This window comes from Phytophthora cinnamomi, assembly GCF_018691715.1.
Source record: "Phytophthora cinnamomi strain GKB4 chromosome Unknown Contig16, whole genome shotgun sequence".
NCBI lineage: Eukaryota > Oomycota > Peronosporomycetes > Peronosporales > Peronosporaceae > Phytophthora > Phytophthora cinnamomi.
Window position 1 is genome coordinate 1687689 of NW_027150949.1, and position 12523 is coordinate 1700211.

Sequence of the window (12523 nt, forward strand, 5' to 3'; positions counted from 1 at the left end):
GGTTTGGGGTAACTGTCGCAACTCGGCCGATATGCAGGTCAGCCATGCCGTCCGTGGCAATATCCTGCTGAATGATACTGGGTTGTAGGATTAATGCATTTTCTTCAAGTGCAAGCAAGTGATTCAGTTGCTTGTACGATATACTGCACGATTTTCGACGCGGTGTCCGAAAAGCAGGTTAAAGGTTTTTTTGGGTTATGGGGTTTTCAAAATACCCACCCACCCATAACATCAAAATTGCGGGTTTATTGGATTGAGCAGTAAGCTTTATTTACCTATGAATCGAAGTCCTCGATTCGAGGACGTACTTACATCAAGCTGATGAAGGACATTTCCGCAATGGAGTTCATTTGCCGAAGGTGTACAACCCCTTTCTGTCATGCTGCGTCCATTAGACGCCACAATGTGAGGGGGGGGGGGGGGGGCTTGACACCAGACTGCACCAGCGACCGCCAAAACATAAGGCCGCGACATAAAACGACGCCACCTCTATCCCCGCCAAAATGCCACGTCACTAAACTGCCCGGTTCGATCACATTGCAAGTCCGATGGTGCAAGGCAACACCTCCTCTCGCTCCAAGCGGTACTCCATCCCCGCCTTCAACGCTTCCTGCCTCTCTGCTGCTCTCGTGCGCCTAACACCCGTGTGTGTGTGTGTGCGCACAGGAAACGCGACGACGACGCGGTCTCCAGCCAGCAGCGGCAAGTGGCCCGACGCCTGCAGCTCTGCGCCGACGTGGGCGACGCCTTCGCCTCCGTGCAGCGCTCTCTCCAACGCCAGTACGTACAGTACGAGGCCCAGAGAGCCAGAGCGGACGAACTCAGCCGCCTGCATGTCGCACTGGAGCAGACCGCGCGCGTCCAGGCGCTCTCTGCCGCGGAAATAGAAGAAATGGACCCGCAGCAGGTTATGAGCCTCCTTCGCCGCACCGACAAGCTGCTGCACAAGACGGGCAACGCCAAGAAGCCGGCGGCTAGGCGCACCGAAAAGGTGCTCAGGAAGTTGCCTCGTCTCATGAAAAAGGCAACTTGTCTGATATCAGAGCGTCGGCAGCGGATCCAGGAGCAACAGGAGCTGCCCATGAGGTTCCAGTGGGTGCCCATGGTGCTGTGGCGGTTGTACGAGGACGTGGGGGACGCTGCCAAGCAGGAAATGCAAGAGTTGAAGCCGACGAGGTCGGCGTTGCACCACGTCATGAAGGCGACGAAAGACGCGAACCCGTTCTTCTACCTGCAGGTGTTGTACCGCCCGCCACCGCCGCATTTGCACGGAAAGTGGGAGATCCACGCATCGACTAGACTCACGACCATCGCGCAGAGCATGGCGCCGTTCTTCCGGGAGCTCAAGAGGAGGTCGTTCGCGCTGAAGAACAGGAACGACTCGTTCGTGAGGATCCACCACGGCTGGAACAAACTCAGGTTCACGCTGGCTCTCACGAGGCGAGCAGCGCGGCACTTCCACTTTCTGATCTTACACTTGTACGCACTGGCGATGGGGTGCGACGAGTCGAACGTTCACGCGGGCATTATCAGCGAGAAGGCGACAGCCGGAATGCTGCGCGATGACGCGGACTTAAGGGATCGGTTACGGTTACGTCGTGAGTTGGCGTACTCGGAGGACAATTTGGTTAAGGAGACGTACGAGTGGACGCCTGAGCTGCTGGTGTACATCGATGAGTGGCGGCGGCACCGAGATAGTAGCAGATACAAGTATTTTGGCTTTGATCGGAGAGAGAGATATTGCGATTTTCTCCCTCAATTTCCCATAAGAGGGAAACCTTTTCGAGGCGGCAGACGAATACCACGGAAAGATGTGCTGGGCGAGATTGGGTTCCATTTATGCAGTGTAGACTTCGCATGGCGGGCGTCTCGGTTGGGCACTTCCGACTTCAGGTCGATGCGGATCGAACATATTGGGAACCTCGAGAGGAAAATCAAACGCAGTTTGGGTGCGGTGGTCGATTTGGTCTACAAGATGATGCTCGCTCGATGGATGGACCGAAAAACGCGTTCTGCTGCGTGGTGGGGCTCGCTGGAGCTTCGCGAGGAAATCGGACAAGAGGATTACTCTGAGGAGGAGGTAGAAAAGTTCACTGAGACAGGTCACGAAAACAGCACCATCGACGAAGAGTACCATGATGATGACAATGATCCCCAAGGTACGACTGATGCCGAGTCGGTGGAGCAAAAGGAGTTCCAAAGGTTAAGAACACACTTTCCTCCTCCCGGGGGCTTCAGGAGACCAGCCCCTGTGGTATTATCCGCAGGCGCATCGAGAGCTAAGGAAGCTCCGGACGATAGCTTGGTTCTGCCCCGACCAGCGCTAGATCATATCATTCGGCTCGGCGATATCTACGCCTGGACGGACGACGACATCAATTCTTTCCACCGTGATGCAAAGCGTATTGACGAAGTCCGGGCGGTGATAATCGCTCTGCGAGATCGGTTGGAGTGGTCGAAGGTCTCACTCGAGGTTGCAACCAACGGCAAAGTTGAGCTCTCATTCGGAGACCCAAGTCGAAATGATTGGCGCGTATCGTGCGTCGCGAGTCATGTCTGCTCGCTGACAGCTAGGACAGTGGCATTTGCGGAGGAGACGGCGATGCATGACGCTACGATTGCGCTCGCAAAGCGGCCGTCGCTACGATTGGTCCCAGGAAACGCAACTTCAGATGATACCGGCGACAAGTCAACATCCTCCGAGACTTTGACAGATTCGACCGTGGCGGAGTTACAGGAAAGTGTGCAAGATGCTCGTCTCAACGTTGCAGACCTGCTGGCACCGTATGACGGCGCCCGTACACCTGAGTGGTGCAGTCTTATCCAGTCCGCGGGGCGAGGCACCATTCAGCTATTGCGTTGCCTTGCGCGCGATGAGTTTCTGTGTGAAGTGGACCAAGGTAATAAAGCTGACGAAGCCTGATACTACGTTCTCGACGATAATGCTTGATGGAGTATGGCTATTTTGGAATACAGGTGACTATTGGGGTTGCTTGTTGTCATCCTACACTAGTATGGATTCAACTCCTGTAGCACTGCTAACACTTTTGATTGCCTTTGAGATACAGCAACAATGACAATGGAAACCTCTGCACTACACTATATCGGGCTGTCATGTTTCGTCATCCCACTTTGCGTCTTGGCGGTTTTATCACGGTCCCCTCTGGGACCGCATCGCGGATGTGAGTCGTTGATTGACGGACGTACGTTGGGAAAACTTAACACGGATGATGGCCACGAACGGCGAGTGGGTCAAGTCGGTCACGAGCGTCAGTCGGTACCTGTCAGGCTCCAGAAGGCATTCCGCAGCGGTTTACTGCGTGGACGATTACAAAGGCGTCCCTCGGGCTATCAATGAACAGACAACGATAGTTGATCAAGGTCCATTCTTCACAGCCCGGAGGAAGCTACTGGTTGTGTGGTTCTGGATCGGACTGTTGTCCATGCTTCTTCAAGCAAGAACTTACCTGAAGTTGGTGACCCCGCATAAAATCTCAGAGAATTTGGTAGTCCCAGCGGCGGTGACGAAGCACACCGTCCACCTGAAGTCGTTGTGCCCGATGGAAGAGTTTGAAATCGCACACACCTGGTGGCATGTCGGCGTCACGCACTATTACGAAGAGAAGGAGAGGCGTGTTTGCCACTTTGTCGTGCCCCAATACAATATCCACGGTGCATACATCCTGGGATCCGAGTTGGTACCACCGTCGTCGACCACGCCAGCTAGTTGCGCAGACAACAGCTATTACCTTACGTACTACTTTTACCACGGGAGTATTGGGTATTATGCATTCTACGAGGAAGCAACAGGGACGTTTTGTGCGAACGACAACATTGGGTACGTGTTGGTTCGTGGAGCCGGAACTTACGACAGCAACGGCGCGGGTTTGGCGGATGACACGGGCGATACCGTGTATCGACGGTCGTACTGGTACGGGTTGTTTGGCTCAGTTTGGATTTTTTATCGGTTGACTGTGCTTCGGAGGAGCTTCGTTTCCTGCAAACGTTTTGGCCAGCGTTGCGATAATCTCAACGAGTCAATTTCGCTAAAGAATGCAGTGGTTTATGTTCAAGAGAGCATGCGACTTTCTCCCCAAGGGGCTAAGAACTACCACCGCGCTGTGCTGCTGTTTCTCCTAGTTGAGAGTTTGATGGGCGACCTCTTCATGCTGATCGCACAGGACGGACTACTGGCCAGAGCGCAGTATTTTTCGCTCGGGTACAACTTTTCTGGTGTTCTATCGATGATGTTCGAGATGGTGGAAGCCATGGACTGGATGGGGGAAACGATACGCTGTCTATTGAAGCGTTTGTTTTTCAATTACGAAACCGCGTTGTTAGGGGAAATTGTCTGCTCGGCTGCAATGCACGCATATCTCACGTCGTTGAACAGCTCGAAGCTTAAAGAAACTACACCGGTAGCGGAGTCAGCGTCATACTACGTTTGGAGTTTGGTTGGACATGGTATCATCGTCCTTGGTGTACTAGTCGTGATCGCTTCAATACGTTCTGCAGGAGCTCTCATTTCGGTGCGGTGGATATATGGGTCGTTTACCTTGTTGATATCTCCATGCGATATTGACACAACGTTAGGGCTGCGGTGCAAAATGATCCTGCTCAGCGGCTACACCTGGCAAGACGGGAGGTTCTGCTACCAAGCAGATGCGCTAAATTCGTTTGGGATTATGAAAATGACAGAGGAAGACGGCGCACAGTACCTCGTACTCTACAAATTGCGATGGATAGCGATTCCATGAGCTAGTTTGGTTGTGGTTGGTGCAATTAATGGTGGTAGTGTTACGCGTTGCAGCGAGCGGGCATGTTCTGGCATTGTCAATATTGCTGGGGAAACATTATGAAGAGATCATACTTAACCTATCCTTGGTTGGATGGTTTCTGGGCTTCAGGGAGTATATATTTTGTACATTCTTATTTTTATGTTGCACCTAAATGTTCGAGCGGTCTAGAGCAACACGGATACGTTTAAATGCCACAAATCCGTCCATGTTAAAGTCTCGGGATACACCAGGCGAGCGGTATCCTTCACGGTGTTTCCTTCCACCTCGTAAACGTACACGACTGTGAAGCATGTGTCGATCAGTTTCATCATGGTAATCGCCAACAAATCTTTCGAACTGACTAAGAATTTCCCGTTCACGATAACGTATCCTGAGCAGTATAGGCCATCTGCCGAGGCGAACTTCATCCCTTTGAAGTACACGTAGTTGTTGTAATCAGAGATAATCCCAAACCGTGTGTGAAGTTCCGCCCCCGTCGAGATTTCGAAGTTGGTCAAGTGGCCTTTTTGAGCAAGTGCAGCCCTCTCGTTTGTAGACCGGTTGGCACTTTGGTTCGATAGCGGATGGATAGCTTCAGGGTAGTAGTACCAGTAGATCTTCCGCAAGATTGCGTAGCCCATGATCGAGACGAGTAACATGATTCTTGGGAAAAAGGAGGCAGCGATAAATTTGACGTCCATTGTGGGGATCTGGAAGGCCGACCAAAAGTCCATTGGGGACATTGAGTTGACTGCATCCGAGACTGATTCATCGCCAAGGAGAAAGAGCTTCTCCGAGTAAGATACGACTTTATTCAGCGCGACAGTAGAACCGTGAAATATACTGAGCCGGTACGTTTGGACAATCTCAAACAGAAAAATCGCAATCCCTGGGTCGATGCGTTCTCGAATAGCTGAGCTGATAAGCCCAACCAAGCCGAGATACACGACCAAAACATCCGCATAGACCAACTCCTTATGGATATAAACCTGATCGTGCCCGGACAGTGTTGCGCCGTCAGACATCGCTAACTCGAAGACCGACCAGAACGAGTCCACATACCACGATATCAACACTAGCACACCTCGTCCGACGAACGTCGCAGTTGAAGCCGACGCAAATGGGTCGCCAATCCAAATCTTGCCTGAGCGAAAATTATGGTAGCTTACAATGGCCAGCACGATGAGAGAAAATATCGTCTGCATCGCATACAGGAAGTGAAGTCCATGTACCCACGCCCACGAGTCGATAGTACGAGCCTGGCCAAACCATTCCCACTCAATCAGCGCGGTCTTCGCATCCGTCGCGCCCAAAAGAGTGTACATAAAATTGATATTCGACTGGACGTCACCATTGTAAAACCCACGCTTTCTTGTTGTGAGGGCCTCTTCTACTGGTTCGGTGAGTGGGTCTTCAGGGATACTGCGCAACTTTAAGTAACCGCCAGATACTTCAACAAACTCGTAAAGGGTGAATTCCAGTGAACGTTCAAATGGATAGGTTTCCGCCAGCATGTAGTATTGGTCTGGGTTGTCTTCTTGAAGATCATGGATCACGGTTAGCATTCCCAGGAGAGCCGGCCCAGACTCGCTGTGAGCATGCACTTCGTAGTCTTGCACAGACAGCGACAGCACAACCAAATACAAATCGCTAGGGTCTTCGCGAGATCGCACCAAGTTGAAAACGCGCGCGGATGATCGATCACCCTTCGTCAGCGGCGTAAAACTACAGTCCACCACAACCACCACAAGCTCGAGTTCATCGAGAATAGTGATGTTGTAGCTAGTGTCGTTCACGATTTCCGAGTACCCGTGTGTCAGAAAACCGTAGCTGTACAGATCGGGTGTGAAAAGAGGGACGTCGGAGCAATTGTCGATGGAGGTCTTCGTGTCGGACTCGAGAAATAGCACGTAGTCACGAGGTGTTGTATCTCCACCTAGAATGTCTTTCACTAGTGAGCTGTCTCGTATCAGACCGTCGCCAACGTAGCCTCCAATTAGGGACGACGTGAATACGGCGAAAGATTGCGTGGGGTTGGTCATATCGCGCAGAACTTCCATTATATGCCAGGTCGCCATCATGGAGATGTAGATATACCGAATGGCAGCGGCGATGACAAGAAGCCGACGAACGATGTTGAAAACCTGCCATTTTGTGATGGTGCGTTTGGTCTTCGTCTGAACGACATAATGCTTTTCACGACCGAACCCCGCCGCACGTAATGAACGAGGCTTGTTTGTGGCTGCAAAGTGAGGGGCTTGAAGTGATGATAGTGGCGCGTCGGGCATTGTTTGGCGACAGGTCCTGGGCCCAGTCGATGCTATAATGACTCAGTGCGGTTGGCACTTAGCAGTCATTGCGATGAGAATAGAATGAGGTAACAGGAAGACAAGGCTGCGGTGAAGAGAACGTGGCTAAAAACGGACGTGCAGAACTGTCTAGGCTCACCAGTGCGTTTTACCTAGTGTGCACCTAGTGTCCCTATGTGTAAGGCCCACGAAGATCAAGCGTTCCACTGAAGGTCGCCCGGAGCAACTTCCGATACGAACGCCTTGTAAGTCTATTTCCGATCCCCGACTCCCTCCACCACTATATCTCCTAGCCACGCCCACAATAAAACTCTGCAACCGCATCCCCTAAAACTCCCGTCACCACGACCTCAGGAAGGGAAACCGAGGGTAGCTCAGTGAGCTACCCTAAACTATTCCACTATTTAAGTGAGTTAAACTCACTTAGATGTCAAAGCGCCAGCTTCCAGCAAGCTCCGAAATAAGTGTCTAAATATTAATATACGCCACCAGGACAAGTCTTCACCTGGGATCACCGGCGGCCACATTGTATCACCATCGCTCACGTCGCAGTGAAAGCTCTGTCAATCTTTTCAAGCAATATAACTCCTTACAAGTTTCGTGATGCGATCGCCTCTTTTCGTTTGCTAACCCTTATGTGGATCAGAGCTCGCAACCAGAGGTTCACGGGTCACCCTACCCGCCCGACAGCTGGTATCGGGCACCCGCACACGTCCTGCAGGTTCCTCCGTGTAGATCGGGTACCCTACCCGTACCTGAAGTTTCAATAATAAATATATATATACATATATTTAACCATCACGTCCTACCCAGAAACGACTGGAAAGCTTGGCAACCATTTTCGGATCTATACCTGCCCTGCACCTACCGGGAGGCCGTACCCGCCCGCAATTTCAATCGGGTACCCGTGCCCGTCCGTAATGCGTTCGGGCGGGTCGGGTCGGACGGGTACCCTACTTTCGGGTACCCGTTGCGAGCTCTGATGTGGATGTTGCTTGTAGTGGCCTAATGCAACAACATCGGTCGTTTACCGTGGTCCGAAGTAACCTATCCGCGTGAATGGGAGATGTTCGCGACTTGTTGCGGAAGTACTAACGTAGTGTGGGGCATGTGCTGCAGCTGCGAAGCAGGCGTAGGAGATGCGTCAGAGTAAGATGGGCTACACAACGTTCGCCTAACAAAACCCAGTGCTTCCCTGCTTAAACACGGCATTAGTCACGTTTGTGTTGAACGGACATTCCTTACCAATTTCGAAGGATGAGTGCATCTTGCGGGTGGACGAGAGGTGCATGCTGGCGTTTGTGTGTGTGTGTGTGTGTGTGTGTGCGCGCGCGCGCGCGTGTGGGAGGAGGATCGTAGATGCTTGCGACGGTGTTCCTCAACAATTACTACGCGGCCTTGGACACCACTGGCAAGGCACCTCGGATTGGGTTGGCGCAGGCTAGCTAAGAGAGGCTACGCATCGAGTGTGGCTATATTCATTGAGAATACAACTCATCCCCAAAGGTGACAAAACTTTCTATTCACGCTGTCTCGCCAGGGTTACTTTCGGGTCGTTAACGACATTAAATGTCGTTTAAATTTTAAAGCAGCACTGTTACATTCAGATACCATAAATCGGACCAACTCATGGTCTCGGGGTACACCAGTCGAGCGGTATCCTTGACTGTATTTCCTTCCACTTCGAATGTGTACACGACCGTGAAGCGGGTGCCAATCACTTTGATCAGCGCAATCGCAAGCAAGTCCTTTGATCCCACCAAGTATTTGCCATTGACAATAACATATCCTGAGCAATAGACACCGTCTGCCGACGCGAACTTCATCCCTTTAAAGTGGATATAATTCTTATAGTCCGAGATTATCCCGAAGCGTGTTTGCAGCTCTGCGCCCGTCGAGATTTCGAAGTTGGTTAAGTGGCCTTTTTGAGCAAGCGCTGTCTTCTCATTTCCAGATTGGCCAGTGCTTTGGCCCGATAGGTGATAGATTTCATCTGGATAGTAGTGCCAATAGATTTTCCGCGAGATCGCGTAGCCGATTATTGTAGCAAGTAAAATAAGTCTGGGAAAAAAATGAGGCTGCAATAAAGGCGACATTAAGTGTGGGGATCTGGAAGGCAGACCAGAAGTCCATCGGAGACATCACGTAAACTGCATCTAGGACCTGTTTGTCACCGAGTAGAAACAATTTCTCCGAGTAAGACACCACCTCGTTCAGCACTGCAGAACAAGCGTGCAGCAATCTAAACCGGCAGAGGTGGATAATTTCAAACAAGAAGAGCGCGATACCCGGATCGATTCGTTCTCGGATAGCTGAGCTGATCAACCCAACCAAGCCGAGATACACGACAAGGACGTCAGCATACACCAGCTCTTTATGGATATAAACCTGCTCGTTTTCTGACAAAACGGCGCCGTTAGCCATTGCTAACTCGAAGATCGACCAGAACGAGTCCATATACCACGAAATCAGCACTAGAACACCTCGTCCAACAAACGTCGTAGTTGAAACCGAGGCAAACGGATCCCCGATCCAAACCTTGCCCAGGCGGAAATTGTGGTAGCCTATGATAGCTAGCACGATCAGCGAAAATATGGTTTGCATGCCGTAGTAAAAGTGAAGGCCATGCACCCATGCCCACGAATCTGTAGTAGTCGTCTCACCAAACCACTCCCATTTAGTCATGACGGTTTTCGCATCCTCAATGTTGAGTAGCGTGTACATGAAGTTGATGTTCGACTGAGTGTCACCGTTGTAAAAGCCGCGTTTCCGTGTTGTACGCACGTACTTTACTGGCTGTGTGAGAGGATCTTGGGGTATACTGCGCAATTCCAAGTAGCCTTTACTCACTCTAACGAACTCATAGGGCTCAAATTCTAGTGATCGCTGGTATGGGTAAGTCGGAGATACCAGGTAAAATTGTTCCAAATCAGTGTCTCTCATATCATGGACCATGGTGAGCATTCCTAAAAGAGCGGGTCCATACTTACCGTGGGCGCGCACTTCGTAGTCTTGTACAGACATCGAGGCCACGATTAAATACAAATCGCTAGGGTCTTCACGAGCACGCATCACGTTAAAAGCGCGGACAATCGACCGGTCACCCTTTGTCAGCGGCGTGAAACTGCAGTCCACCACAACCACCACAAGCTCCAAGTCGTCGAGGAGAGTGATGTTGTAGCTAGTGTCGTTCAAGATTTCCGAGTACCCGTGGGTCAGAAAGCCGTAGCTGTACAGATCAGGTGTGAAAAGCGGTACAGCGGAGCAATTGTAGACGGAAGTCTTCGTCTCGGACTCCAAAAACAACATGTAGTCCCGAGGTGTTGTATCCCCGCCTAAAACGTCCTGCACTAACGGGCTGTCTCGGATTAGACCGTCGCCAACGTAGCCAGCAATCAGAGACGACGTGAATATGGCAAAAGATTGAGCAGGGTTGGTCGAGTCCCGCAGAACTTCTGTCATGCGCCATGTCGCCATCATGGAGATATAAATGTACAGGATTGCAGCGGCGATCACCACAAGGCGCCGTATGACGGTGAACGCTTGCCACTTTGTGATCTTCCGTTTGGGTTTGGTCTGGATGATGTACTGCTTTTCACGGCCAAACGCCGTTGAGCGCAACGAACGCTTCTTGCTCTTAGCACCCAGCTGTCGCACTTGAAGAGTTGATATTGGCGGTGCTGTCGGAGTCGACATCTTCGTCATGGCTTTTAGTCGTAAGTGACAAACAACTCCGGGGTTCGTTGCCGTCAAAATAGTTGCCAAGTGCGGGTCAGAGCGGTTGACTACAACCCGAGGTGGATGAGAATAGACTGACAGAAGACAAGACTTCGATAAGAGGTGAGGACAGCGCTGAAAACAGTCGGCTTGGAAAATGCGGGTGCTTATTGGTTGAATTTGAGTTAACGGGGGGAAGCCTTCGCTGTCGCGCCAACTTTTATCGGCATTCGCTGGATCATACATCGACTCTTCAAATTCTAATTTGTCTCCGCGCAAGATTGATCAATGAGTGGTTGAACCGTTTGTATGTTATGCGCTCAAGGATGTTATGCACGAAAACTCTTGAGTATCAGAACCTGCGATTCGAATTACCAAAGGCTTCGAACCAGGTGATAGATTGCCACAGACAACTGACTTGAGTAGGTGCTCTGTCGTGCAAAACCTTCAGAGGTCCCATGTCGTCCTGGTCGCATTTGCAATAGGTGTTTTTTCACCGACAGATAGCATTAGCGTCCGTTGCCATGTGAAGTTCATAGCAAGACGTGACTGTCTTGGGTTACTGGACACAGGATGGCGACAATCGGACAGCCTACTTGCATGACGAGGTAAAGTTGACAACTAGCGTCAGCCGATTTACGTCAGGGTCACGAAGGAAGTCGGCGACGATCTACCGCGTAGACGATCGAAAAGATCCCCCCTCTCGTCTGTAGTACGAAGACAGAGTATTTACTGCTACACGGATGTTGATGGTGGTGCGGGCGTGTATTGGACTGATGTCGTTGCTTCTCCAAGCCGATAGCTACCTGCGCTTCATGGCCCCGCACAAAATCTCCGATCTGGTAGTTCCAGCTACCACAGCAAAACTCACTGCGAATATGGAGATGCTCTGTCCAATAATCGGATTGGAGATTGCTCACGTTTGGTGGAATGTCGGCATCACACACTATTATGAAGAGAAAAAGAGACATGTTTGCCACTTCGTCGTGCTGCACTACAACATCCACGGTGCATACATCTTGGAGAACGAATTGGTGTCACCCTCATCAGTCCCGCCAAACTGGTTGTGCGGGCAGCAGCTATTATTTGGATTACTACTTTAACCACGGGATATTGTATTATATGCATTTTACGAGGAAGCCAGAGGCACATACTGTGCGAACAACGGCATTGGGTACGTCTTGGTCCGGGACGTGGCACCTATGCTAGCAATGGTGCAAGTTTGGTTGCTGATTTGGAGATTGCCAATCCTACTGGTATGGTTTGTTCGGTCCAGTCTGGATTTTCTATCGAGCAAACGTGCTCCACCTAAGTTTCATTTCTTGCCGGCGTTATCAGAGGCGCTGTGATAACCTCTATGAACCCATGACTTTCAAGAATGCTGTAAAGAAAGTATGCGACTTTCAGCTCCCGGGGCCAGAAATTACCACCGAGCTGCACTGTTGTATTTGCTCGTGGAGGGCTTGATGAGCGATCTTTTTCTGCTTATCGCACAAGACGGACTACTCGCCAAACTCCAATATATCTCCCTCGGATATAATTTGTCTGGCATGCTGTCGCTACTGTTTGAGATGGTGGAGGCGATGAATCGGATAGGGAAGTTCCTCATTGCTTTATCAAACGGAGTTTATTTAACTATGAAACATCTTTGCTCGGGGAGTTCATTTGTTCAGCTGCAATGCACGCGTATCTAACGAGTCTGAATCGGCCAAGCCTGAG

General features: G+C 50.9%; 1 protein-coding gene across 1 annotated transcript; it reads left to right on the forward strand.

Moving 5' to 3' along the window:
• Positions 1-548: 548 nt before the first annotated feature.
• Positions 549-2327, forward strand: IUM83_02555 (Pentatricopeptide repeat protein; the record flags this gene model as incomplete). Its single annotated transcript, XM_067926481.1, has 4 exons — positions 549-583; positions 667-1638; positions 1894-2159; positions 2239-2327. The coding sequence occupies 4 exons, from the start codon at positions 549-551 to the stop codon at positions 2325-2327; spliced, it is 1362 nt and encodes a 453-aa protein (XP_067796431.1).
• Between the last annotated feature and the right edge of the window lie 10196 nt (positions 2328-12523).